At 53.5% G+C, this 27,471-nt stretch overlaps 1 protein-coding gene across 3 annotated transcripts in view; it reads left to right on the forward strand.

The window, feature by feature from the left end:
* The window catches only part of NBEAL2 (neurobeachin like 2), a 137,460-nt gene that overhangs the window by 63,420 nt on the left and 46,569 nt on the right, over positions 1-27,471 (forward strand). For 2 of the 3 annotated variants that reach the window (XM_075315841.1, XM_075315842.1), the window contains exons 4-24: positions 471-552; positions 637-767; positions 871-953; positions 1,063-1,148; positions 3,072-3,372; positions 4,805-4,911; positions 8,042-8,125; positions 10,837-10,920; positions 11,825-11,923; positions 12,928-13,499; positions 13,873-14,005; positions 15,739-15,858; positions 16,094-16,415; positions 17,029-17,111; positions 20,619-20,711; positions 20,882-21,053; positions 21,291-21,424; positions 21,533-21,692; positions 23,156-23,258; positions 26,113-26,266; positions 27,139-27,297. In XM_075315841.1, coding sequence (XP_075171956.1) covers positions 471-552; positions 637-767; positions 871-953; positions 1,063-1,148; positions 3,072-3,372; positions 4,805-4,911; positions 8,042-8,125; positions 10,837-10,920; positions 11,825-11,923; positions 12,928-13,499; positions 13,873-14,005; positions 15,739-15,858; positions 16,094-16,415; positions 17,029-17,111; positions 20,619-20,711; positions 20,882-21,053; positions 21,291-21,424; positions 21,533-21,692; positions 23,156-23,258; positions 26,113-26,266; positions 27,139-27,297 — 3,262 coding nt within the window. The remainder of the gene's footprint in view (positions 1-470; positions 553-636; positions 768-870; positions 954-1,062; positions 1,149-3,071; positions 3,373-4,804; positions 4,912-8,041; positions 8,126-10,836; positions 10,921-11,824; positions 11,924-12,927; positions 13,500-13,872; positions 14,006-15,738; positions 15,859-16,093; positions 16,416-17,028; positions 17,112-20,618; positions 20,712-20,881; positions 21,054-21,290; positions 21,425-21,532; positions 21,693-23,155; positions 23,259-26,112; positions 26,267-27,138; positions 27,298-27,471) is intronic. The other variant, XM_075315843.1, reaches the window with a different exon arrangement.

Genomic DNA, 27,471 nt, shown 5'->3' on the forward strand with positions numbered 1-27,471 from the left:
GGTAACCAATCCCATCATGGCTGCTGGAATTTTAGGATGAAAGAGAGGTGAAATTCAGGACGAAAGTGTTCCTCCTCCACATCGGCCTATTGTGGGTGGAGCTTAGTTGTCACATGACTGCGTCCAGAGAAAATAATCCCCAAATTTTCTGATCAATACATTCGCTTGTTGGTGAGTTTCAGTGACTGGGGAATCTGCTGCCGAAAACTCAGCAGATTTGGAGCAGATTCCCTGCAGATTATGTGTGCGGGACTATCTGTTGTGACTAAGGCCCAGTTACTAACGTAAAAAATGGCGTCCAGGAGAAACCGGTCACCAGATATGTAAACAGGGGGGGGGGGCTCATATAGATCTGTTTTTTGGCTGGGGTGGATCTAAATCTGTGACCCCTGCAGGTATAACTTGGCTTATAGGTGTAGGAGCTGCCATGTTTTTTTGTTTTTTTTATACTGACGTCCAACTTCTTGCAGGAATTTGGAGAATGTGGAAAAGGAGCGGACGCCGGTTTTCGTTTGCGAGGTCATTCATCTATTAACCGCGTCCACGATCAAGGTAAAAATGTCACATTTTCTATATTTATTTCAATTTTTCTTATTTTTCTGGGTGATCAGAATAGTTTCTTTTCCTCCCCTGCAGCTAAAGTGTCCGGCACGAGAAGAGGAGCAGCGAGCGCAGCGCTCGCTGACTGAGAACGTCGCCGTCTATGCTCTGCACCTGTGCGAATGCCTGTTTGATCCGTACCAGACGTGGAGGAGACAGCAGGGAGGGTGGGTGCAGAGCGGGGTCCTGCGGGGGCCGCGGCAGCAGACTGGAGATATTCGCCGCCGGTGCCGGTTTTTATGTTTCGCTCCGTTTTTTTTTTTTTCTTAGGGAAATTGTAAGCGCAAAAGAAAAGAGTAAATATAAGTTTTCCCCCGCGGCGCTGCCTCTGGAGTTTTGCAGCTTTTTTCAAGGTAAGGGGCAGAATAGAACGCGGAGAAGGGGAGGTAAACATGGCGTCCACGTTCGAGATGGCTGATAACTTAGAGCAGTAGCTTAAACTCAGTTCCTTATGTTTTGCAGATGCTTTTCACAATGGCAACCATCTTCCTGACTCGGTCAAGTTACGTCTGGTCCATCTGTTCGGAGCCATCATCACTGGTTCTAAGGTGAGAGACCGCCATGCTTTCTGCTTTATATGACGGACATCTCATAGGGCCGCTGTCCTCCTGGCTCTACCCCTCCGCCATCTTGTTCTGGGGACATTGATGGCAGATATCAATGGGAAAAATGTAGGCCTCAACTGCTATAAGCACAAAGTGACCTTGTTGTCATAGCAACTGGCCAGAATTTAGCTTTCATTTACTTATCTACAGTGTCCATAGCAACCAAATGGCGTTTAGCGCTCAGTTTCTTAATTTTAGCGTCCATGGCAACCCAAGATCATTTTCTATCTTGCATTAGAAATACGAAAACCAAGCGCTGACTAGTCGCTATGGAGACCGGCGCTCAGGAAAAACACTGCAAAAGTTTGGTTGCTGGGGTTGAAAAAAATGAAGGCGCTAATCTTGTTGCTATGAATTCATATATAGAAAATGCGCGCTAAACTCTGATTGCTATGGATAGATATACAGAAAATGTGCGCTAAACGCTGGTTGCTATGGACTGATATATAGAAAATGTGCGCTAAACTCTGGTTGCTATGGACTGATATATAGAAAATGTGCTCCAAACCCTGGTTGCTATGGACTGATATATAGAAAATGTGTGCTAACTGTTGCTATGGACCGATATATAGAGAATGTGCGCTAACTGTTGCTATGGACTGATAGAAATGTGCGCTAAACTCTGGTAGCTATGGAGTGATATACAGAAAATGTGCTCCAAACTCTGGTTGCTATGGACTGATATATAGAAAATGTGTGCTAACTGTTGCTATGGACTGATAGAAATGTGCTCTAAACTCTGGTTGCTATGGACTGATATATAGAAAATGTGTGCTAACTGTTGCTATGGACTGATAGAAATGTGCTCTAAACTCTGGTAACTATGGACTGATATATAGAAAATGTGCGCTAAACTCTGGTAGCTATGGAGTGATATATAGAAAATGTCTAAACTCTGGTTGCTATGGACTAATATACAGAAAATGTGCTCCAAACTCTGGTTGCTATGGACCAATATATAGAAAATGTGCTCTAAACTCTGGTTGCTATGGACTGATATACAGAAAATGAGCTCTAAACTCTGGTTGCTATGGACCAATATATAGAAAATGTGCTCTAAACTCTGGTTGCTATGGACTGATATATAGAAAATGTGCGCTAAACGCTGGTTGTTATAGACTAATGTATAGAAAATGAAAGCTGAACATTGGTTGCTATTGGCAACATGATTTTGGAATTTAAAGCTACACTGGTTGCTATGGGAAACACTTAGGTTTTCTCTAGTACCCATTAGAGGGGTTGTCGTTTTCGTGTGTCCTGTTAGATGGAGCGGCCCCAGTTTTGGCTGCTCTTTTATAAGCACAGTTAGTTTGGTGACTCCGGCTCAGCCATCGTCTGCCTGTGTCCGTACCCCCCCGGACAGATGTGATCACAGGGGTTCCCCGGCTCTGCCGTATAACAGGGGCTTTCCTGGGGGACACTCCCTTTAACCATCCCCGGCTGATGTCTGGTTGTCATTGCACTTGGAAAACTATATATAAAAAAGTAGAAATCCCCTTTAATTACAGTTTGTGGTGATTCTACCGGTGAAATCCCCTCCATTCCTGGAAATAAACCTTCTTGTGGGGGAAGGGGCGGCTGATGAAACCCCTCATAATTAGAGAATATTGTAAAGAATACAGAAACATCTCCTGTGATATGTCCGGGCGCTTCCACCGAAACGCCCCCTTCCATCGAAACGCCCCCTTCCATCGAAACGCCCCCTTCCACCGAAACGCCCCCTTCCATTAAAACGCCCGCTTTGCCCAAAACGCAACAAAACGACCGCTATGAAAACGCCGTAAAATCGTGATGCGACCCCCTAAATAGTGTTTTTTGTATTGTTTTATTAATTTCTGATGGAATGACCCATGGTCCTCGTTACAGGCGAATGCGCTGCTCCTCATCACCCCGGCCTCCGTGGACGTCCTGATGCTGGTCCTGCAGAGCTGGTGTGCGGCGCAGGAGGAGCGGGACCCGCGGCTGCTTCAGCTGGCACTGGACTGCCTCATCGCCATCATCCACATCCTTCACGGCAGCAGCCCCGGCCGCCGGAGGGTAGAGATCAGGCACATCCTCGACTGCTACTTCAAGGTCCTCAACTGCGATCGGCCCCTGTGTTCTTCGGAGACGGCGCCGGGGCCCCACTGGGAAGAAGGACTGCTGGCCCTGCGCATCAGCATGCTGCGTAAGTCGTCACCACGGCTGGGGAAAAGGGGCGCCACAGCCAAATAGCATTCACCTGTCATCCTGGATCCTTGGCTGGCAGCCAATATGGCCGTCATTGTGTACCCAGCATTACATAGCTAATGCCATTCGGAGCCCTGTGAAAGCCGCGGGGCCTCAGAACTATAGCATACTGCATTACTGCCGCTGAGGTGACATTTGTAATCTTAGAGGGACTAAATTACATATAATATGGACGTTCCTGCAACACTATCATCCTCAGACGCTCACTGACTCCTCTCCTGATTGTAAGCGCCATTCCTCAGACGCTCACTGACTGCTCTCCTTGATTGTAGGCGCCATTCCTCAGACGCTCACTGACTGCTCTCCTTGATTGTAAGCGCCATTCCTCAGACGCTCACTGACTCCTCTCCTGATTGTAAGCGCCATTCCTCAGACGCTCACTGACTGCTCTCCTTGATTGTAGGCGCCATTCCTCAGACATTCACTGACTGCTCTCCTTGATTGTAGACGCCATTCCTCAGACGCTCACTGACTCCTCTCCTTGATTGTAAGCGCCATTCCTCAGACGCTCACTGACTCCTCTCCTGATTGTAAGCGCCATTCCTCAGACGCTCACTGACTGCTCTCCTTGATTGTAGGCGCCATTCCTCAGACGCTCACTGACTGCTCTCCTTGATTGTAGGCGCCATTCCTCAGATGCTCACTGACTGCTCTCCTTGATTGTAGGCGCCATTCCTCAGACATTCACTAACTGCTCTCCTTGATTGTAGGCGCCATTCCTCAGACATTCACTGACTGCTCTCCTTGATTGTAGGCGCCATTCCTCAGAGGCTCGCTGACTGCTCTCCTTGATTGTAGGCGCCATTCCTCAGACGCTCGCTGACTGCTCTCCTTGTATGTAGGCGCCATTTCTCAGAGGCTCGCTGACTGCTCTCCTTGATTGTAGGCGTCATTCCTCAGAGGCTCGCTGACTGCTCTCCTTGATTGTAGGCGCCATTCCTCAGATGCTCACTGACTGCTCTCCTTGATTGTAGGCGCCATTCCTCAGACGCTCACTGACTGCTCTCCTTGATTGTAGGCGCCATTCCTCAGACGCTCACTGACTGCTCTCCTTGATTGTAGGCGCCATTCCTCAGACGCTCACTGACTACTCTCCTTGATTGTAGGCGCCATTCCTCAGATGCTCACTGACTGCTCTCCTTGATTGTAGGCGCCATTCCTCAGATGCTCACTGACTGCTCTCCTTGATTGTAGGCGCCATTCCTCAGATGCTCACTGACTGCTCTCCTTGATTGTAGGCGCCATTCCTCAGAGGCTCACTGACTGCTCTCCTTGATTGTAGGCGCCATTCCTCAGATGCTCACTGACTGCTCTCCTTGATTGTAGGCGCCATTCCTCAGATGCTCACTGACTGCTCTCCTTGATTGTAGGCGCCATTCCTCAGATGCTGGACTGCAGTGACCGCCCCGTCCTACAGGCCGTATTCCTCAGCAATAATTGCTTTGAGCACATCATACGTCTGATCCAGAACAGTAAGGTAAGATCTGCGCGGGGGTCACAAGCGGGTGTAACCTCAGCAGATTCAGAATCTGCTTGAGAAGACCCCCAAATCCGTGAGCCTCCGGGTCTGTTATGTCAGAGTGCCCCCTAGTGGAATGTGATGAAGGAATGGCATACTGGCTCTATCTCTCAGCATATATAATGAGATAAAGAACGATGTGACTCCCAGACCCCGCATGTCATCACAGCCTCATCTCTACACCTCCTTCTCATCCTCTTTCCTAGTCCAGACCTATGCTCTATCATTGTCCTCTCCCAGTCCTCAGCTGTCCCATCATCCTCTCCCAGTCCTCAGCTGTCCCATCATCCTCTCCCAGTCCTCAGCTGTCCCATCATCCTCTCCCAGTCCTCCGCTGTCCCATCATCCTCTCCCAGTCCTCCGCTGTCCCATAGTCCTCTCCCAGTCCTCAGCTGTCCCATCATCCTCTCCCAGTCCTCAGCTGTCCCATCATCCTCTCCCAGTCCTCAGCTGTCCCATCATCCTCTCCCAGTCCTCAGCTGTCCCATCATCCTCTCCCAGTCCTCCGCTCTCCCATCATCCTCTCCCAGTCCTCCGCTGTCCCATCATCCTCTCCCAGTCCTCCGCTGTCCCATCATCCTCTCCCAGTCCTCAGCTGTCCCATCATCCTCTCCCAGTCCTCCGCTGTCCCATAGTCCTCTCCCCATCCTCCGTTGTCCCATCATCCTCTCCCAGTCCTCCACTGTCCCATCATCCTCTCCCCATCCTCCGTTGTCCCATCATCCTCTCCCAGTCCTCCACTGTCCCATCATCCTCTCCCAGTCCTCCGCTGTCCCATCATCCTCTCCCAGTCCTCCTCTGTCCCATCATCCTCTCCCAGTCCTCCGCTGTCCCATCATCCTCTCCCAATCCTCCGCTGTCCCATCATCCTCTCCCAGTCCTCCGCTGTCCCATCATCCTCTCCCAGTCCTCCGCTGTCCCATCATCCTCTCCCAGTCCTCCGCTGTCCCATCATCCTCTCCCAGTCCTCCGCTGTCCCATCATCCTCTCCCAGTCCTCCGCTGTCCCATCATCCTCTCCCAGTGCTCCGCTGTCCCATCATCCTCTCCCAGTCCTCCGCTGTCCCATCATCCTCTCCCAGTCCTCCGCTGTCCCATCATCCTCTCCCAGTCCTCCGCTGTCCCATCATCCTCTCCCAGTCCTCCGCTGTCCCATCATCCTCTCCCAGTCCTCCGCTGTCCCATCATCCTCTCCCAGTCCTCCGCTGTCCCATCATCCTCTCCCAGTCCTCCGCTGTCCCATCATCCTCTCCCAGTCCTCCGCTGTCCCATCATCCTCTCCCAGTCCTCAGCTGTCCCATCATCCTCTCCCAGTCCTCCGCTGTCCCATCATCCTCTCCCAGTTCTCCGCTGTCCCATCATCCTCTCCCAGTCCTCCGCTGTCCCATAGTCCTCTCCCAGTCCTCCGCTGTCCCATAGTCCTCTCCCAGTCCTCCGCTGTCCCATAGTCCTCTCCCAGTCCTCCGCTGTCCGATAGTCCTCTCCCAGTCCTCCGCTGTCCCATAGTCCTCTCCCAGTCCTCCGCTGTCCCATCATCCTCTCTGTTCTCCGCTGTCCCATCGTCCTTTCCCAGTCCTCCGCTGTCCCATAGTCCTCTCCCAGTCCTCCGCTGTCCCATCATCCTCTCTGTTCTCCGCTGTCCCATCATCCTCTCCCAGTTCTCCTCTGTCCCATAGTCCTCTCCCAGTCCTCCTCTGTCCCATAGTCCTCTCCCGGTCCTCTGCTGTCCCATAGTCCTCTCCTGGTCCTCCGCTGTCCCATAGTCCTCTCCTGGTCCTCCGCTGTCCCATAGTCCTCTCCCGGTCCTCCGCTGTCCCATAGTCCTCTCCCGGTCCTCCGCTGTCCCATAGTCCTCTCCCGGTCCTCCGCTGTCCCATAGTCCTCTCCCGGTCCTCCGCTGTCCCATAGTCCTCTCCCGGTCCTCCGCTGTCCCATAGTCCTCTCCCGGTCCTCCGCTGTCCCATAGTCCTCTCCCGGTCCTCCGCTGTCCCATAGTCCTCTCCCGGTCCTCCGCTGTCCCATAGTCCTCTCCCGGTCCTCCGCTGTCCCATAGTGCTCTCCCGGTCCTCCGCTGTCCCATAGTCCTCTCCTGGTCCTCCGCTGTCCCATAGTGCTCTCCCGGTCCTCCGCTGTCCCATAGTGCTCTCCCGGTCCTCCGCTGTCCCATAGTCCTCTCCTGGTCCTCCGCTGTCCCATAGTCCTCTCCCGGTCCTCCGCTGTCCCATAGTCCTCTCCCGGTCCTCCGCTGTCCCATAGTCCTCTCCCGGTCCTCCGCTGTCCCATAGTCCTCTCCCGGTCCTCCGCTGTCCCATAGTCCTCTCCCGGTCCTCCGCTGTCCCATAGTCCTCTCCCGGTCCTCCGCTGTCCCATAGTCCTCTCCCGGTCCTCCGCTGTCCCATAGTCCTCTCCCGGTCCTCCGCTGTCCCATAGTCCTCTCCCGGTCCTCCGCTGTCCCATAGTCCTCTCCCGGTCCTCCGCTGTCCCATAGTCCTCTCCCGGTCCTCCGCTGTCCCATAGTCCTCTCCCGGTCCTCCGCTGTCCCATAGTCCTTTCCCGGTCCTCCGCTGTCCCATAGTCCTCTCCCGGTCCTCCGCTGTCCCATAGTCCTCTCCCGGTCCTCCGCTGTCCCATAGTCCTCTCCCGGTCCTCCGTTTGTGTCCTCTAATATTTCCCCTATCCCTCTGGCGTGTCGCCCAATTGTTTCTTGTCATCTGACACCGTCTATTGTTCTTCGTGTACTCTGACATTCTTCCATCATCCTCTGACACCCGTTTTTCATCCTCTGTTACCCGTCCATCCTGCCCCATGTTGTGTCCTCTCCTCTGACTCCCGTCTATCATCCTCTGTTACCCGTCCATCGTGCCCCATGTTTTGTCCTCTCCTCTGACACCCGTGTATTATCCTCCATTACCCGTCCATCCTGCCCCATGTTGTGTCCTCTCCTCTGACTCCCGTCTATCATCCTCTGTTACCCGTCCATCCTGCCCCATGTTGTGTCCTCTCCTCTGACTCCCGTCTATCATCCTCTGTTACCCGTCCATCCTGCCCCTTGTTATTAACAGCTCTTTGTGCCTCTGGCCTCTCTACAGCTTTATTTGAGCAGCGGTCTCCGGCCAGAGGAGGGTGGGAGTGATCTGACCACTCAGCTGCTGACCGAGCCCGATATCATGAAGGTATTACCGGCTCATGGCGTGCACGGAATTGTATTGTGTCCTTTTACTTTCTGTTAATACATCCTCATGCCTGGGGTATGGTGTCAGCGGGGGGCGCTGTCCAGTATGGAAGGTCATCGATGAAATCTCACCACCCCCTAATACACAACCACAGGGTCACCACCCACTGATACACAACCACAGGGTCACAACCCGCTGATACACAACCACAGGGTAACCACCCGCTGATACACAACCACAGGGTCACCACCCGCTGATACACAACCACAGGGTAACCACCCGCTGATACACAACCACAGGGTAACCACCCGCTGATACACAACCACAGGGTCACCACCCGCTGATACACAACCACAGGGTCACCACCCGCTGATACACAACCACAGACTCACCACCCGCTGATACACAACCACAGACTCACCACCCGCTGATACACAACCACAGGGTCACCACCCGCTGATACACAACCACAGGGTCACCACCCACTGATACACAACTACAGGGTCACCACCCGCTGATACACAACCACAGGGTCACCACCCACTGATACACAACCACAGGGTCACCACCCCCTAATGCACAACCACAGGGTCACCACCCCCTAATACACAACCACAGGGTCGCCACCCCCTAATACACAACCACAGGGTCGCCACCCCCTAATACACAACCACAGGGTCACCACCCGCTGACACACAACCACAGGGTCACCACCCGCTGATACACAACCACAGGGTCACCACCCGCTGATACATAGACACAGGGTTCCAGTCACCCTAACATATAGTCACAAGGTCCCAGTCACCCTAATCCGGTGGTCGCAGTCATACAATGTGATCACTCTGCGCTCTCATTAGGTGGTAGGACTGGTTCTTTCTGCTGGTTTATCTGGTTTAAGGTAGTGGTTGAAGGTCAGTAAAGTGTCAGGTGCCGCCTCCTGTGCCCGGTTGTTCCCTGCACATGCTGCGTCTGGGGACGCCCTCCACCAAGGGAATTCCCTCTATCTAGGGGATATTTCCGCCTCCTGTGGCCCGGGGGGGCTCCCTGCGTCTTCTGTGCCCCGGGGGGGCTCCCTGCGTCTCCTGTGCCCCGGGGGGCTCCCTGCGTCTCCTGTGCCCCGGGGGGCTCCCTGCGTCTCCTGTGCCCCGGGGGGCTCCCTGCGTCTCCTGTGCCCCGGGGGGCTCCCTGCGTCTCCTGTGCCCCGGGGGGCTCCCTGCGTCTCCTGTGCCCCGGGGGGCTCCCTGCGTCTCCTGTGCCCCGGGGGGCTCCCTGCGTCTCCTGTGCCCCGGGGGGCTCTTTGCGTCTCCTGTGCCCCGGGGGGCTCTTTGCGTCTCCTGTGCCCCGGGGGGCTCCCTGCGTCTCCTGTGCCCCGGGGGGCTCCCTGCGTCTCCTGTGCCCCGGGGGGCTCTTTGCGTCTCCTGTGCCCCGGGGGGCTCTTTGCGTCTCCTGTGCCCCGGGGGGCTCTTTGCGTCTCCTGTGCCCCGGGGGGCTCTTTGCGTCTCCTGTGCCCCGGGGGGCTCCCTGCGTCTCCTGTGCCCCGGGGGGCTCCCTGTGTCTCCTGTGCCCCATGGGGCTCCCTCTGCCTCCCATCGATATCATCTATACAGAAACCTGTAGTATCAGTGGTGACCCCAGCACTATATAAATGGTAAACAATTGGGGGCGACCCTTGTATGACCGCCCGGCTCCTCCGCTGACACCGTGCCTCCTGTGCGTTATCCTTGGATTGTGATTACGTTTTGGGGGGCCGTTAGGAATCATTGTGGGGTGTTTGTCTCCATAAACCAACATGTAGGAAACGTTCGCTCCGTCCTCCCTCATTTACCATCAAGACCCCACAGCTGACATAGGCTGTTTGATCTTTCATCTCTGCTCAGTCAGAAGGATCCGGGAGGGATCACTCCTGGTAGAAGCCTGCCAGGAGGAGCTGAGGGAGGGACAGGCATTGGGTGACCCAGTGACAGAGGCCGCCGATCTAGCTGACAATGAAAGGTGACAGGATGGTGACGCGGAGACTGGACGTCACTGCTCAGGTGATGATGAGTGTGATCGTCCCTGGAGAGTCATCTGTCTGAGTCTACCCTTCAGCAAGAAAGTATCTGCCCCCCAGGAATTAATTATGTCTGGCAGCAGATGTGTCTGTCCCCAGACCCCGGGGTCCCGGTAATGGGGGAGTCTCAGGTGCCAGGTAACCAGAGGCGGCTGTCAGCGCCAGAGCCGTATGTGGCATCCACTCCGCGGGCTCAGCAGTCACATCACCTATAACATCTGCACTGGGGGTGATGTCCCACAAATGATCCTCGCGTGTCAGAGGATTAATGGGGTCCGGAGACCCCTCTGTAAATGCAGCACGTCCAGCTCAGCATGGGTTATCCGCCTCTGAATGCTCCTATTCAAGAACAGCAAGCAGCGATATTGAAATGATTATTACTGGATTGCCGAGTTGTGAATTCTTCATTTTGTGGAGTTTGGGGCTTAGACGCCAAATATTCCGAAATATCCTGCATTCATGAATGACCACCTTCCTGTACATGAGCGCCCCCTGGTGATCGGTGGCTGGATCTGATGATGGTGGTGGTGGTCCTATCCTCTCCTGCTTTTCCATAGAATCATCTTGGTGTTGCCCCCTGTGTTGTGATTGGTGACGGTGATCGGCGCCGCTCATTGTCGTGTCCCCGATCAGACGACTCCTCATCTCTGTTACTTTCCAGGTGATCGACAGCGATTCAGACGCCATCACTGTAAACGCCATCGGGGTGCTGACCTCAATCATGAGGAATTCCCCATCTGCCAAGGTGAGTGAGTATTGCCCCACACTGGGGGACCCCACTACTGTCCTGCACTGAGGGGACCCCACTACTGTCCTGCACTGAGGGGACCCCACTACTGTCCTGCACTGAGGGGACCCCACTACTGTCCTGCACTGGGGGACCCCACTACTGTCCTGCACTGGGGGACCCCACTACTGTCCTGCACTACTGTTTTGCACTGGGGGGACCCCACTACTATCCTGCACTGGGGGGGGACCCCACTACTGTCCTGCACTGGGGGGACCCCACTACTGTCCTGCACTGGGGCGGACCCCACTACTGTCCTGCACTGGGGCGGACCCCACTACTGTCCTGCACTGGGGCGGACCCCACTACTGTCCTGCACTGGGGTGACCCCACTACTGTCCTGCACTGGGGCGGACCCCACTACTGTCCTGCACTGGGGGGACCCCACTACTGTCCTGCACTGGGGGGACCCCACTACTGTCCTGCACTGGGGGGACCCCATACTGTGCTGTACTTGAAGGAACATCCATACGATCATCCTCCGGGGGGACCCCACTACTGTCCTGCGCTGGGAGAGACCCCACTACTGTCCTGTGCTGGGGGGGACAACACTACTATCATGAACCCCACTACTGTCATACACTGGGAGGGACCCCACTACTGTCCTTCACCGGGTGACCCCACTACTGTCCTGCACTGGTAGAGACCCCACTACTGTCCTGTGCTGGGAGGGACATCAGTATGGTCATGCACCAGGGGGAGCCCCTCTACTGTCCTGTACTGGGGACCCCACTACTGTCATACACAGAGGGGACCTCACTACTGTCCTGCACTGGGGGATTTTTACCCAGGGATTGGGGTGCTTGGGATGGGGGTAGCTATTGCGGTGCTATTTTGCCTGTAATATTTTGTGCTTTCTTAGGAAGTGTTCAAGGAGCGGATCGGGTATCCACATCTGTACGAGGTCCTGAAGAGCCGCAGTCAGCCCACCAAGCGTCTGCTCCAGCAACTGCTCAGCATGGTGAGAGCTGATGAGGATCAGGGGGGCTACAGCCACTTTACGGGGGCGGTAAATTGATAATTCACTACTAAGGTGGTCACCGTGATATTTTTTTGCCATGTTTGAAGTCATGGCCCAAACATGTTACATAAAGGGACAACTATGTAATGTGTGTATGGTGTCCTGAAGGGGGGGGACAGGGGGCTGTGGAGGGAGGAACAGAGGGTGGGCTGTGGAGGGGGGGGGACAGGGGGCTGTGGAGGGGGGGACAGGGGGCTCTGGAGGGGGGGGCAGAGGGTGGGCTGTGGGGGGGGGGGACAGGGGGCTGTGGAGGGGGGGGACAGGGGGCTCTGGAGGGGGGGGCAGAGGGTGGGCTGTGGGGGGGGGGGACAGGGGGCTGTGGAGGGGGGGACAGGGGGCTGTGAAGGGGGGGACAGGGGGCTGTGGAGGGGGGGGGGACAGGGGGCTGTGGAGGGGGGGGACAGGGGGCTGTGGAGGGGGGGACAGGGGGCTCTGGAGGGGGGGGCAGAGGGTGGGCTGTGGGGGGGGGGGGGGGACAGGGGGCTGTGGAGGGGGGGGGACAGGGGGCTGTGGAGGGGGGGGGACAGGGGGCTGTAGAGGAGGGGGGCAGGGGGCTGTGCAGGAGGGGGGGCAGGGGGCTGAGTGGGGCAGGGGGCTGTGGAGGGGGCGACAGAGGGGGCTGTGAAGGGGGAGACAGGTGGCTGTGGGCTCTAGAGGGGGACATGTGGCTGTGCAGGGGGATAGAGCAGTGTGACAGCAGCTTATTCCTCTCTCCCCATAGTGTGCTCAGTGGGGGCTCAGTGTACTGGACCCCCAGGATGAATAGTGCGTTCCCCGCAGCTGTCCGTGGTGTGGGGGTCCCTGTAGCTTCACCCCCAGCTGTCCGTGGTGTGGGGGTCCCTGTAGCTTCACCCCCAGCTGTCCGTGGTGTGGGTGTCGCTGTAGCTCAGGATCTATTTACACAGTTTGTTGAGATTTCCATATGTGAACTCTGCCCCCTACAGGCTGTGGAAGGTCCATACAACTCCGATCCCAGGAACTGCATCCAGAACGAGCAGCCGCTGCTGATCTTGGTCCAGTGGATCCCGGATCTTTCTTCGAGACATCTACAGATCTTGGTCTCCGAGTGGTTAAACCAGATCTGTGACGCCACGCTGTGTAACCGCATGACGTGTGTGCAGGCGGGAATGGTGTCCCACATCCTGCGCACGCTGAGCAGCGAGCAGGAGCTGGACGCCAAGTGCGCGGAGAACCTCATCCACCTGCTGCAGGCCTTAGGGCGACTTTCCATCAGACCCAACGAGCTCCGGGACCTGATCCGACTCCTGCGGGTGAACGACAGCACCGCACACCCATATGCAACGCAGGTGATCCGGGCCCTGTCGGCCATGGCCAGAAAGGACGAGCCGGACAGGGCATTGCAGTATTTTGACTTGACCCCCAGTATGTCCGGTATTATGGTGCCCACCATGCAGAAGTGGCCCGGGGCCGGCTTTGCCTTCCACGCCTGGATCTGTCTGAATGATGACAGCAGCGAAGATTGCCAGGCCGGAAGAAGACGTAAGCAGCTGTACAGGTGAGGACCCCCAATCTGCGGGAGGATAGTGCCGGAGGGGCCACGCTGGGGGGGTATACTGGCTGCAGATTTAGGGGGGAACAGTTCCTCTTTGTTACACAGACATCAGATGTGTGAGCAGGACACTCGAGAACAATGTATCAGCGACACTGGGGGAGGGATACAATGTAGCAAACCTTCATTTGGGGGCACAGCATTGGATTATTAGCCCCTCCGCCATTCACTGATGGCAAGCACAGGTCTTGAAAATACTTAGGAATTGAGCATTTCAGAAAGTTGTGGAACTTTTCCCTATTTACATGGGACTGCACACGGCCTGATGGCATGGGAACGGTCCCTAATGATTCACTTACGATACATTTTTCCTTCTCAGTTTCTTTGCAGCGAGCGGGACGGGTTTCGAGGCTTTCTTCACCACGGACGGCATGCTGGTTGTGGCCGTCTGTACAAAAAAGGAATATATGACCCTCGCCGTTCCCGAGCTGCAGTTCAATGACTCCATGTGGGTGAGTGACCGGAGAGTGTCAGGGCTCTGGCTGGTCAGCAGGGGGCAGTGCCGGACTCTTGCTGGTCAGCAGGGGGCAGTGCCGGGCTCTTGCTGGTCAGCAGGGGGCAGTGCCAGGCTCTCGCTGGTCAGCATGGGGCAGCGCCGGGCTCTCGCTGGGCAGCAGGGGGCAGTGCCGGGCTCTCGCTGGTCAGCAGGGGGCAGTGCCGGGCTCTCGCTGGTCAGCAGGGGGCAGTGCCGGGCTCTTGCTGGTCAGCAGGGGGCAGTGCCGGGCTCTCGCTGGTCAGCAGGGGGCAGTGCCGGGCTCTCGCTGGGCAGCAGGGGTCAGTGCCGGGCTCTCGCTGGGCAGCAGGGGGCAGTGCCGGGCTCTCTCTGGGCAGCAGGGGTCAGTGCCGGGCTCTCTCTGGGCAGCAGGGGTCAGTGCCGGGCTCTCTCTGGGCAGCAGGGGTCAGTGCCGGGCTCTCGCTGGTCAGCAGGGGGCAGTGCCGGGCTATGGCTGGGCAGCAGGGGGCAGTGCCGGGCTCTCGCTGGTCAGCAGGGGGCAGTGCCGGGCTCTTGCTGGTCAGCAGGGGTCAGCGCCGGGCTCTCGCTGGTCAGCATGGGGCAGTGCCGGGCTATGGCTGGGCAGCAGGGGGCAGTGCCGGGCTCTCGCTGGTCAGCAGGGGGCAGTGCCGGGCTCTCGCTGGTCAGCAGGGGGCAGTGTCGGGCTCTCGCTGGTCAGCAGGGGGCAATGCCGGGCTCTCGCTGGGCACCAGGGGGCAGTGGCGGGCTCTCGCTGGGCACCAGGGGGCAGTGCCGGGCTCTCGCTGAGCACCAGGGGTCAGTGCCGGGCTCTCGCTGGTCATCAGGGCGCAGTGCCGGGCTCTCGCTGGTCAGCAGGGGGCAGTGCCGGGCTCTCGCTGGGCAGCAGGGGGCAGTGCCGCGCTCTCGCTGGGCAGCAGGGGGCAGTGCCGGGCTCTCGCTGGGCAGCAGGGGGCAGTGCCGGGCTCTCGCTGGGCAGCAGGGGGCAGTGCCGGGCTCTTGCTGGGCAGCATGGGGCAGTGCCGGGCTCTCGCTGGTCAGCAGGGGTCAGTGCCGGGCTCTCGCTGGTCAGCAGGGGTCAGTGCCGGGCTCTCGTTGGTCAGCAGGGGTCAGTGCCGGGCTCTCGCTGGTCAGCAGGGGTCAGTGCCGGGCTCTCGCTGGTCAGCAGGGGTCAGTGCCGGGCTCTCGCTGGTCAGCAGGGGTCAGTGCCGGGCTCTCGCTGGTCAGCAGGGGTCAGTGCCGGGCTCTCGCTGGTCAGCAGGGGTCAGTGCCGGGCTCTCGCTGGTCAGCAGGGGGCAGTGCCGGGCTCTCGCTGGTCAGCAGGGGGCAGTGCCGGGCTCTCGCTGGTCAGCAGGGGGCAGTGCCGGGCTCTCGCTGGTCAGCAGGGGGCAGTGCCGGGCTCTCGCTGGTCAGCAGGGGGCAGTGCCGGGCTCTCGCTGGTCAGCAGGGGGCAGTGCCGGGCTCTCGCTGGTCAGCAGGGGGCAGCGCCGGGCTCTCGCTGGGCAGCAGGGGGCAGCGCCGGGCTCTCGCTGGGCAGCAGGGGGCAGCGCCGGGCTCTCGCTGGGCAGCAGGGGGCAGTGCCGGGCTCTCGCTGGGCAGCAGGGGGCAGTGCCGGGCTCTCGCTGGGCAGCAGGGGGCAGTGTCGGGCTCTCGCTGGGCAGCAGGGGGCAGCGCCGGGCTCAGGTTCACCCCTCTCTATCCTCTATCTGACAGCACTGCGTGGACATCGTGCATTTGGCCGGACGCCGCCCGTTCGGGCAGAACATGGTTCACATCTACGCAGACGGGCAGCTGAGGAAAATGGCGCCGCTCCGGTTTCCATCGCTGAATGAGGTGACGTGAGGAGCAAATGTGTAAATCCTTGTGGAACTACAGCATCCAGCATGCCCTGACCTCTGCAGACTGTAAGGGGCTGCTGGGAGTTGTAGTTCTGTAACCATTCTACCTATATTTAGGGAAGGGCTGGTTCATCTAGAAATTTCTATGCCACGTATTGGGGCGGATGTATATTGTACCGTGTGCACGGACGATCACGCCATCATCCACAGCTTGTGTCTCCTCTTTGCAGTCGTTCACCTCTTGCTGTATCGGCTCCGCCGGCCACCGCACGACCACCACCGTGTCCTCCTCTCCATCCCATACCCCGGACCTCACCTTCGCCTCACACTCCCTGCTCAGCCGCTCCCAGTCCTTTCCAGCCACCTCGGTGGGACATGGATGGGGTGTCGGTGGCACCCAGAGCACGCGAGAGGGTCTAGTGTCCACCACTGTGGCCGGAACCCAGGACACAGAATGGGGGACCCCCACCTCATTAGAAGGTCATCTCGGCACCGTGTCCATCTTTCATGACTCCATTCAGGCTGCTCATGTAAAGGCCTTGTACCTGGCGGGTAGGTCCTATGGTGGGGAGGGGGGGCGCAGGTCGTATATCATTAATCTATAGGGGGTATGTGACGGATATCAGCCCCTCTTATAACGCTCCAGTGCTGATATAACCTCCAGACATTATAAGGGGGCTGATGAGCTGCGGTTTGTTCTCTGGTCACATCCAGCGCTGCAGTCACATTTTCCTGCTAAGTTTAGGTTTTTTTTCCCCTCCTCCTATAACAATTATATGTGCACACGCTGCAGATTTGGTGCAGGAATTTTCTGCATGAAATCTGCTTTTCCTGGCAGTAAAACTCACCAAGAAACAGATGCATTTTTGGTGCGTTTTCAGTGCTTTTTTTTTCCATGTGTGTTTTTTTTTTTTATGAAGTCAATGGCTGGAAGGGTTAAAAAAAACGCAGGAAGCAAAACTGCACCAATAATTGACAAGCTGAAGATTGTGTTTCTGCACCAAAATCTGTATGTGGAAAAAAAAGCAACTTCAGAAAGACTTTGCTGGCTTCAGGTTTTGGTGCAGATTGCTAAAATAATGCATCAAAATCTGCATCCAAAAATGCACCGTGTGCACCTGGCCTTACTGTTAGTCTTTTTTTGTCCCCTTTGTATTTGTTACAGGACCAAACTATGTGTCGCCCTTCACTCCGGAGAGCGAGTTCTCTGAGCTCAGCACCAAGCTCCTGCTGTTTTACACTCCACAGGTAGGTGGCGCCGCAGAGGGGATCACTGATCTATATTCTGTAATATCGGAGTCCTGCCGCGTCCAGCATCGGGGGCCGCGAGGTCCGGAACCAGAGGAAGAACCAAACAGCTAGACCCTAGAGTAAAAAGAAACATTCCAATCTCACAACTATCCTATCCCGAATGTAAAGAAATGAAAACAGAAAAGACCAAAACATAACGGATCTCTCTGAAATAGATCCCTCTATCTATCCCTCTATCTATCTATCTATTATCTATCTATCTATCTATCCCTCTATCTATCTATCCCTCTATCTATCCCTCTATCTACCCCTCTATCTATCCCTCTATCTATCTATCTATTATCTATCTATCCCTCTATCTATCTACCCCTCTATCTACCCCTCTATCTACCCCTCTATCTACCCCTCTATCTACCCCTCTATCTACCCCTCTATCTACCCCTCTATCTACCCCTCTATCTACCCCTCTATCTACCCCTCTATCTACCCCTCTATCTACCCCTCTATCTACCCCTCTATCTACCCCTCTATCTACCCCTCTATCTACCCCTCTATCTACCCCTCTATCTACCCCTCTATCTACCCCTCTATCTATCCCTCTATCTATCCCTCTATCTATCCCTCTATCTATCCCTCTATCTATCCCTCTATCTATCCCTCTATCTATCCCTCTATCTATCCCTCTATCTATCCCTCTATCTATCCCTCTATCTATCCCTCTATCTATCTATCCCTCTATCTATCTATCTATCCATCTATCTATCTATCTATCCCTCTATCTATCTATCTATCTATCTATCTATCTATCTATCTATCTATCTATCTATCTATCTATCCCTCTATCTATCCATCTATCTATCTATCTATCTATCTATCTATCTATCCCTCTATCTATCCCTCTATCTATCTATCCCTCTATCTATCTATCCCTCTATCTATCCCTCTATCTATCCCTCTATCTATCCCTCTATCTATCCCTCTATCTATCCCTCTATCTATCCCTCTATCTATCCCTCTATCTATCTATCCCTCTATCTATCTATCCCTCTATCTATCTATCCATCTATCTATCTATCTATCTATCTATCTATCTATCCCTCTATCTATCCATCTATCTATCTATCTATCTATCTATCTATCTATCTATCTATCTATCTATCCCTCTATCTATCCCTCTATCTACCCCTCTATCTATCCCTCTATCTATCTATCCCTCTATCTATCCCTCTATCTATCCCTCTATCTATCCCTCTATCTATCCCTCTATCTATCCCTCTATCTATCCCTCTATCTATCCCTCTATCTATCCCTCTATCTATCCCTCTATCTATCCCTCTATCTACCCCTCTATCTATCCCTCTATCTATCTATCCCTCTATCTATCCCTCTATCTATCCCTCTATCTATCCCTCTATCTATCCCTCTATCTATCCCTCTATCTATCCCTCTATCTATCCCTCTATCTATCCCTCTATCCATCCCTCTATCTATCCATCTATCTATCCATCTATCTATCCATCTATCTATCCATCTATCTATCCATCTATCTATCCATCTATCTATCTATCCCTTTATCTCTCCCTCTATCTCTCCCTCTATCTATCCCTCTATCTATCTATCCCTCTATCTATCTATTCCTCTATCTATCCCTCTATCTCTCCCTCTATCTATCCCTCTATCTATCCCTCTATCTATCTATCCCTCTATCTATCTATCCCTCTATCTATTCCTCTATCTATTCCTCTATCTATCCCTCTATCCATCCCTCTATCCATCCCTCTATCTATCCCTCTATCTATCCCTCTATCTATCCCTCTATCTATCCCTCTATCTATCCCTCTATCTATCCCTCTATCTATCCCTCTATCTATCCCTCTATCTATCCCTCTATCTATCCCTCTATCTATCCCTCTATCTATCCCTCTATCTATCCCTCTATCTATCCCTCTATCTATCTCTCTATCTCTCTATCTATCCCTCTATCTATATCACCCGGTCATATGAGAGTTAATATCAAACATGGATCCCACTATGAATATTATAGATGAGCTCTAAACCTCCCTACACCACCAGGGGTATTATAAATGATCTACAGACCACCAGGGGTATTATAAATGATCTACAGACCACCAGGGGTATTATAAATGATCTACAGACCACCAGGATAATATAAATGATCTACAGACCACCAGGGGTATTATAAATGATCTACAGACCACCAGAGGTATTATAAATGATCTACAGACCACCAGGGGTATTATAAATGATCTACAGACCACCAGGGGTATTATAAATGATCTACAGACCACTAGGGGTATTATAAATGAACTACAGACCACCAGGGGTATTATAAATGATCTACAGACCACCAGAGGTATTATAAATGATCTACAGACCACCAGGGGTATTATAAATGATCTACAGACCACCAGGGGTATTATAAATGAACTACAGACCACCAGAGGTATTATAAATGAACTACAGACCACCAGGATAATATAAATGATCTACAGACCACCAGGGGTATTATAAATGATCTACAGACCACCAGGGGTATTATACATGAACTACAGACCACCAGAGGCATTATAAATGATCTACAGACCACCAGGGGTATTATAAATGATCTACAGACCACCAGGGGTATTATAAATGATGTACAGACCACCAGGATAATATAAATGATCTACAGACCACCAGGGGTATTATAAATGATCTACAGACCACCAGGGGTATTATAAATGAACTACAGACCACCAGAGGTATTATAAATGATCTACAGACCACCAGGGGTATTATAAATGATCTACAGACCACCAGGGGTATTATAAATGAACTACAGACCACCAGGATAATATAAATGATCTACAGACCACCAGGGGTATTATAAATGAACTACAGACCACCAGGGGTATTATAAATGATCTACAGACCACCAGAGGTATTATAAATGATCTACAGACCACCAGGGGTATTATAAATGATCTACAGACCACCAGGGGTATTATAAATGATCTACAGACCACCAGGGGTATTATAAATGATCTACAGACCACCAGGGGTATTATAAATGATCTACAGACCACCAGGGGTATTATAAATGATCTACAGACCACCAGGGGTATTATAAATGATTTACAGACCACCAGGATAATATAAATGATCTACAGACCACCAGGGGTATTATAAATGATCTACAGACCACCAGGGGTATTATAAATGATCTACAGACCACCAGGGATATTATAAATGATCTACAGACCACCAGAGGTATTATAAATGATCTACAGACCACCAGAGGTATTATAAATGATCTACAGACCACCAGGGGTATTATAAATGATCTACAGACCACCAGGGATCACACAATAAGACTGATATGATTGATTCGGGTGGTTATTTAGGAGATTTCTATGTCTTTACTATGATGATTTTTTGTCTTTTTTTTACTTTCTCATAAAGGAATACATTTAGATTTTTTTTTCCCCTTTGTTTTGTCCTCAGGCTTCCAAAAATAATATTTGCTTGGATCTGTCACCGAGTCGAGCGTTTGACGGGAGGTTGACGGGACACAGAGTGGTCACATGGCATGTGAAGGTGAGTACTGTCTCTTTAAGAGCCCAGGCTGGACCCCGCCATTGGTCAGCGTATGTCACAAGGTCTAATCTCTTGTGGTTGTGGAATTCTGGTATAAATTTTAGGGGTGTCTCAGTACCCCGAATTCTGAGGGGCTGAATGTGTGAGGACGTTGTTTTTCTGTCCCGCAGGACGTGGTGAACTGCGTCGGGGGAATGGGCGTCCTCCTGCCTCTGCTGCACCAAGTGGCGTCACAAACCAACGAAGCCCCCAATGTCCAGGAGAGCCACGATCTGGTGGGCCCAGAGCTCACCTCCTCCAGGAACGCCCAATCCATGCAGCTGCCCCTGGGAAAATCCTCCGGTGCGTCAATAGCCGATCCCAAAGTAAAGAAAGATTCCTTTAATCTGGCATCCTGTAATCCAGAAATCCCATGGTGTCCAGTAATCCAGAACCTCATCCAGTCTGTATAATTGCCAGATTAGCAGAAGCTTCTTCTGTATTGTGTGTGCACTGGTGCGGATTTTGTGCATATTTTTGCTCCATGCTGGCGTGTTGCGTCTCCCCCGTGTGACGCCGGCCTCCATCTTTTTCCTGCAGAGAGCAGGCTGGAGCGGAACGGCGTGGCGGCCTTCCTTCTGATGATGAAGAACTTCATCCAGGGTCACCCGACCAATCAGGAGAGTTTGCTGCAGTGTCACGGCCCCGCCGTCATGGGCGCCCTCCTGCAGAAGGTGAGAACTGCTGCTTTCCAGAGGCTGAAAGCAAGCAGAGATCGAGAAATTGGAGCGTAACTTGTGTCAGTTGTGTGGAGTAACCTGCGTCCGCGGTCTGTGCCTCAGGTGTCTCCTCTCACCCTGGACATGAACGTGCTGATGGCCTCCCAGATGCTGATGGACCAGATCGCCTCTGACGGGCACAGCTTCCTGCTGCACCACCTCTACCAGCACCTGCTCTTCGATTTCCGCATCTGGAGCAATAGCGACTTTGCTGTGCGACTTGGTGAGTGCCTCCTCCGTGCCTCCTCCGTGCCTCCTCCGTGCCTCCTCCGTGCCTCCTCTGTGCCTCCTCTGTGCCTCCTCTGTGCCTCCTTTGTGCCTCCTTTGTGCCTCCTTTGTGCCTCCTTTGTGCCTCCTTTGTGCCTCCTTTGTGCCTCCTCTGTGCCTCCACTGTGCCTCCACTGTGCCTCCACTGTGCCTCCACTGTGCCTCCACTGTGCCTCCTCCGTGCCTCCTCCGTGCCTCCTCCGTGCCTCCACCGTGCCTCCTCCGTGCCTCCTCCGTGCCTCCTTTGTGCCTCCTTTGTGCCTCCTTTGTGCCTCCTTTGTGCCTCCTCCGTGCCTCCTCCGTGCCTCCTCCGTGCCTTCTCCGTGCCTTCTCTGAGCCTTCTCTGTGCCTTCTCTGTGCCTCCCCCGGTGCTCCTCCGTGCCTTATCCGTGCCTCCTCCGTGCCTCCTCCGTGCCTCCTCCGTGCCTCCTCTGTGCCTCCTCTGTGCCTCCTCTGTGCCTCCTCTGTGCCTCCTCTGTGCCTCCACCGTGCCTCCTTTGTGCCTCCTTTGTGCCTCCTTTGTGCCTCCTTTGTGCCTCCTCTGTGCCTCCTCTGTGCCTCCTCTGTGCCTCCTCTGTGCCTCCTCTGTGCCTCCTCCGTGCCTCCTCCGTGCCTTCTCCGTGCCTTCTCTGTGCCTCCCCCGGTGCTCCTAAGTGCCTCCTCCCTGCCTTATCCGTGCCTCCTCCGTGCGTTCTCCGTGCCTCCTCTGTGCCTCCTCTGTGCCTCCTCTGTGCCTCCTCTGTGCCTCCTCTGTGCCTCCACTGTGCCTCCTCCGTGCCTCCTCCGTGCCTTCTCTGTGCCTTCTCTGTGCCTTCTCCGTGCCTTCTCTGCCTCCCCCGGTGCTCCTCCGTGCCTCCTCCCTGCCTTATCCGTGCCTCCTCCGTGCCTCCTCCGTGCCTCCTCCGTGCCTCCTCCGTGCCTCCTCCGTGCCTCCTCCGTGCCTCCACTGTGCCTCAACTGTGCCACCACTGTGCCACCACTGTGCCACCACTGTGCCTCCTCCGTGCCTCCTCCGTGCCTCCTTTGTGCCTCCACTGTGCCTCCTCCGTGCCTTCTCTGTGCCTTCTCCGTGCCTTCTCTGTGCCTTCTCTGCCTCCCCCGGTGCTCCTCCGTGCCTCCTCCCTGCCTTATCCGTGCCTCCTCTGTGCCTCCTCTGTGCCTCCTCTGTGCCTCCTCTGTGCCTCCTCCGTGCCTCCTCCGTGCCTCCTCCGTGCCTCCTCCGTGCCTCCTCCGTGCCTCCTCTGTGCCTTCTCTGTGCCTCCTCCGTGCCTCCTCCGTGCCTCCACTGTGCCTCCACTGTGCCTCCTCCGTGCCTTCTCTGTGCCCTCTCTGTGCCTCCACTATGCCTCCTCCTGCTGTTCTCTATATGCTATAGTCTTTAAGAGAAACTAATTGACCCCCCCCCCTTCCCCCGGGCAGGTCACATTCAGTATCTCTCCTCCATCATGAAGGACCAAAAGCAGCGAGTGCGGAGGAAATACGGGGTGCAGTACATTCTGGACTCTGTCAGGAGGCATTATGGGTAAGAAACCATCTCTGCTATACATCACATTACACAAGGAGATTGTGTTTTATTGTTATACCCTTATTCAGGAAGCAATTCAGAGTCTTACCATGTATCTCTGTATACAGGGAGCTCCCCCTAGTGGTGGCTGCAGACAGGATCTTATCATGTATCTCTGTATACAGGGAGCTCCCTCTAGTGGTGGCTGCAGACAGGATCTTATCATGTATCTCTGTATACAGGGAGCTCCCCCTAGTGGTGGATGCAGACAGGATCTTATCATGTATCTCTGTATACAGGGAGCTCCCCCTAGTGGTGGCTGCAGACAGGATCTTATCATGTATCTCTGTATACAGGGAGCTCCCCCTAGTGGTGGCTGCAGACAGGACCTTATCATGTATCTCTGTATACAGGGAGCTCCCCCTAGTGGTGACTGCAGACAGGATCTTATCATGTATCTCTGTATACAGGGCGCTCCCCCTAGTGGTGACTGCAGACAGGATCTTATCATGTATCTCTGTATACAGGGAGCTCCCCCTAGTGGTGGCTGCAGACAGGATCTTATCATGTATATCTGTATACAGGGCGCTCCCCCTAGTAGTGACTGCAGACAGGATCTTATCATGTATCTCTGTATACAGGGAGCTCCCCCTAGTGGTGGCTGCAGACAGGATCTTATCATGTATCTCTGTATACAGGGCGCTCCCCCTAGTGGTGGATGCAGACAGGATCTTATCATGTATCTCTGTATACAGGGAGCTCCCCCTAGTGGTGGATGCAGACAGGATCTTATCATGTATCTCTGTATACAGGGAGCTCCCCCTAGTGGTGGCTGCAGACAGGATCTTATCATGTATCTCTGTATACAGGGAGCTCCCCCTAGTGGTGGCTGCAGACAGGATCTTATCATGTATCTCTGTATACAGGGAGCTCCCCCTAGTGGTGGCTGCAGACAGGATCTTATCATGTATCTCTGTATACAGGGAGCTCCCCCTAGTGGTGACTACAGACAGAATCTTATCATGTATCTCTGTATACAGGGAGCTCCCCCTAGTGGTGACTGCAGACAGGATCTTATCATGTGTCTCTGTATACAGGGAGCTCCCCCTAGTGGTGACTGCAGACAGGATCTTATCATGTGTCTCTGTATACAGGGAGCTCCCCCTAGTGGTGACTGCAGACAGAATCTTATCATGTATCTCTGTATACAGGGAGCTCCCCCTAGTGGTGGCTGCAGACAGGATCTTATCATGTATCTCTGTATACAGGGAGCTCCCCCTAGTGGTGACTGCAGACAGAATCTTATCATGTATCTCTGTATACAGGGAGCTCCCCCTAGTGGTGACTGCAGACAGAATCTTATCATGTATCTCTGTATACAGGGAGCTCCCCCTAGTGGTGGCTGCAGACAGGATCTTATCATGTATCTCTGTATACAGGGAGCTCCCCCTAGTGGTGGCTGCAGACAGAATCTTATCATGTATCTCTGTATACAGGGAGCTCCCCCTAGTGGTGACTGCAGACAGGATCTTATCATGTATCTCTGTATACAGGGAGCTCCCCCTAGTGGTGACTGCAGACAGGATCTTATCATGTATCTCTGTGTACAGGGAGCTCCCCCTAGTGGTGGCTGCAGACAGGATCTTATCATGTATCTCTGTATACAGGGAGCTCCCCCTAGTGGTGGCTGCAGACAGGATCTTATCATGTATCTCTGTATACAGGGAGCTCCCCCTAGTGGTGGCTGCAGACAGGATCTTATCATGTATCTCTGTATACAGGGAGCTCCCCCTAGTGGTGGCTGCAGACAGGATCTTATCATGTATCTCTGTATACAGGGAGCTCCTCCTAGTGGTGACTGCAGACAGGATCTTATCATGTATCTCTGTATACAGGGAGCTCCCCCTAGTGGTGGCTGCAGACAGGATCTTATCATGTATGTCTGTATACAGGGAGCTCCACCTAGTGGTGACTGCAGACAGGATCTTATCATGTGTCTCTGTATACAGGGAGCTCCCCCTAGTGGTGGCTGCAGACAGGATATTATCATGTATCTCTGTATACAGGGAGCTCCCCCTAGTGGTATCTGCAGACAGGATCTTATCATGTATCTCTGTATACAGGGAGCTTCCCCTAGTGGTGACTGCAGACAGGATCTTATCATGTATCTCTGTATACAGGGCGCTCCCCCTAGTGGTGGCTGCAGACAGGATCTTATCATGTATCTCTGTATGCAGGGAGCTCCCCCTAGTGGTTGCTGCAGACAGGACCTTATCATGTATCTCTGTATACAGGGAGCTCCCTCTAGTGGTGGCTGCATAAAGGATCTTATCATGTATCTCTGTATACAGGGAGCTCCCCCTAGTGGTGGCTGCAGACAGGATCTTATCATGTATCTCTGTATACAGGGAGCTCCCCCTAGTGGTGGCTGCATAAAGGATCTTATCATGTATCTCTGTATACAGGGAGCTCCCCCTAGTGGTGGCTGCAGACAGGATCTTATCATGTATCTCTGTATACAGGGAGCTCCCTCTAGTGGTGGCTGCAGACAGGATCTTATCATGTATCTCTGTATACAGGGAGCTCCCCCTAGTGGTGACTGCAGACAGGATCTTATCATGTATCTCTGTATACAGGGAGCTCCCCCTAGTGGTGGCTGCAGACAGGATCTTATCATGTATCTCTGTATACAGGGAGCTCCCCCTAGTGGTGACTGCAGACAGGATCTTATCATGTATCTCTGTATACAGGGAGCTCCCCCTAGTGGTGGCTGCAGACAGGATCTTATCATGTATCTCTGTATACAGGGAGCTCCCTCTAGTGGTGGCTAGAGACAGGATGTTTAGTAATTAGTTTTATATCTAAACTACAGGAAGCAAAAGGAGGAGCAGATCACTGCTGACAATGTGAAGACAGTCCAGATGTCGCTCTTCTCTCTTATTAAGGATTTCCTTTCCAAGAACCTGAGTTCTGAAGATCTCCACACTCTGCTGAACTACACGTCATCTGTGAATGATGAGGAGCAGGTACCGTAAATGAGATCTGCCTCCATCTCTGGGGTATTATACAGGATCAGTAATGTATGTACACAGTGACTGCACCAGCAGAACAGTGAGTGCAGCTCTGGAGTATAATACAGGAGGTAACTCAGGATCAGTAATGTATGTACACAGTGACTGCACCAGCAGAATAGTGAGTGCAGCTCTGGAGTATAATACAGGAGGTAACTCAGGCTCAGTAATGTATGTACACAGTGACTGCAGCAGCAGAATAGTGAGTGCAGCTGTGGAGTATATAATACAGGAGGTAACTCAGGATCAGTAATGTAATGTATGTACACAGTGACTGCAGCAGCAGAATAGTGAGTGCAGCTGTGGAGTATATAATACAGGAGGTAACTCAGGATCAGTAATGTAATGTATGTACACAGTGACTGCAGCAGCAGAATAGTGAGTGCAGCTCTGGAGTATAATACAGGATCAGTAATGTAATGTATGTACCCAGTGACTGCACCAGCAGAATAGTGAGTGCAGCTGTGGAGTATAATACAGGATCAGTAATGTAATGTATGTACACAGTGACTGCAGCAGCAGAATAGTGAGTGCAGCTCTGGAGTATAATACAGGATCAGTAATGTAATGTATGTACCCAGTGACTGCACCAGCAGAATAGTGAGTGCAGCTGTGGAGTATAATACAGGATCAGTAATGTAATGTATGTACACAGTGACTGCACCAGCAGAATAGTGAGTGCAGCTCTGGAGTATATAATACAGGAGGTAACTCAGGATCAGTAATGTAATGAAAGTACACAGTGACTGCAGCAGCAGAATAGTGAGCGCTGCTCTGGAGTATAATGCAGGATCAGTAATGTAGGTTGTGCGTTTCTGGTATTTCAGGTGTGCGGGATCCTGGACGTCTTTCTCAGCCTCCTGAAGGGAAATGTTAATAACGAGCTGCTTTACGGTTTCCTCCTGGAACAAGGGAACATTGACGTCTTCTATTACCTTCTTGCCCAGAAGAAATTCTCCGATCAGTTGAGGGAGAGAGTCTTTAAGGTCGGTGTGGTGATTTCCCATCTGCACTTTCTCTGTCCAGTTTGTTGTTTTCCCTTAGATCAGTAGTGGAGCCCCCTGCAGGTTGGAAATGCCTTGCTTTCTCTGCCAGAGATGGCTGATACCAGGGAGCAATAGCTTGCACCAGATATGATGAGAGGATAGCCTGTAATATTT

Source organism: Anomaloglossus baeobatrachus, chromosome 6 (genome assembly GCF_048569485.1).
Source record: "Anomaloglossus baeobatrachus isolate aAnoBae1 chromosome 6, aAnoBae1.hap1, whole genome shotgun sequence".
NCBI classification, from domain to species: domain Eukaryota; kingdom Metazoa; phylum Chordata; class Amphibia; order Anura; family Aromobatidae; genus Anomaloglossus; species Anomaloglossus baeobatrachus.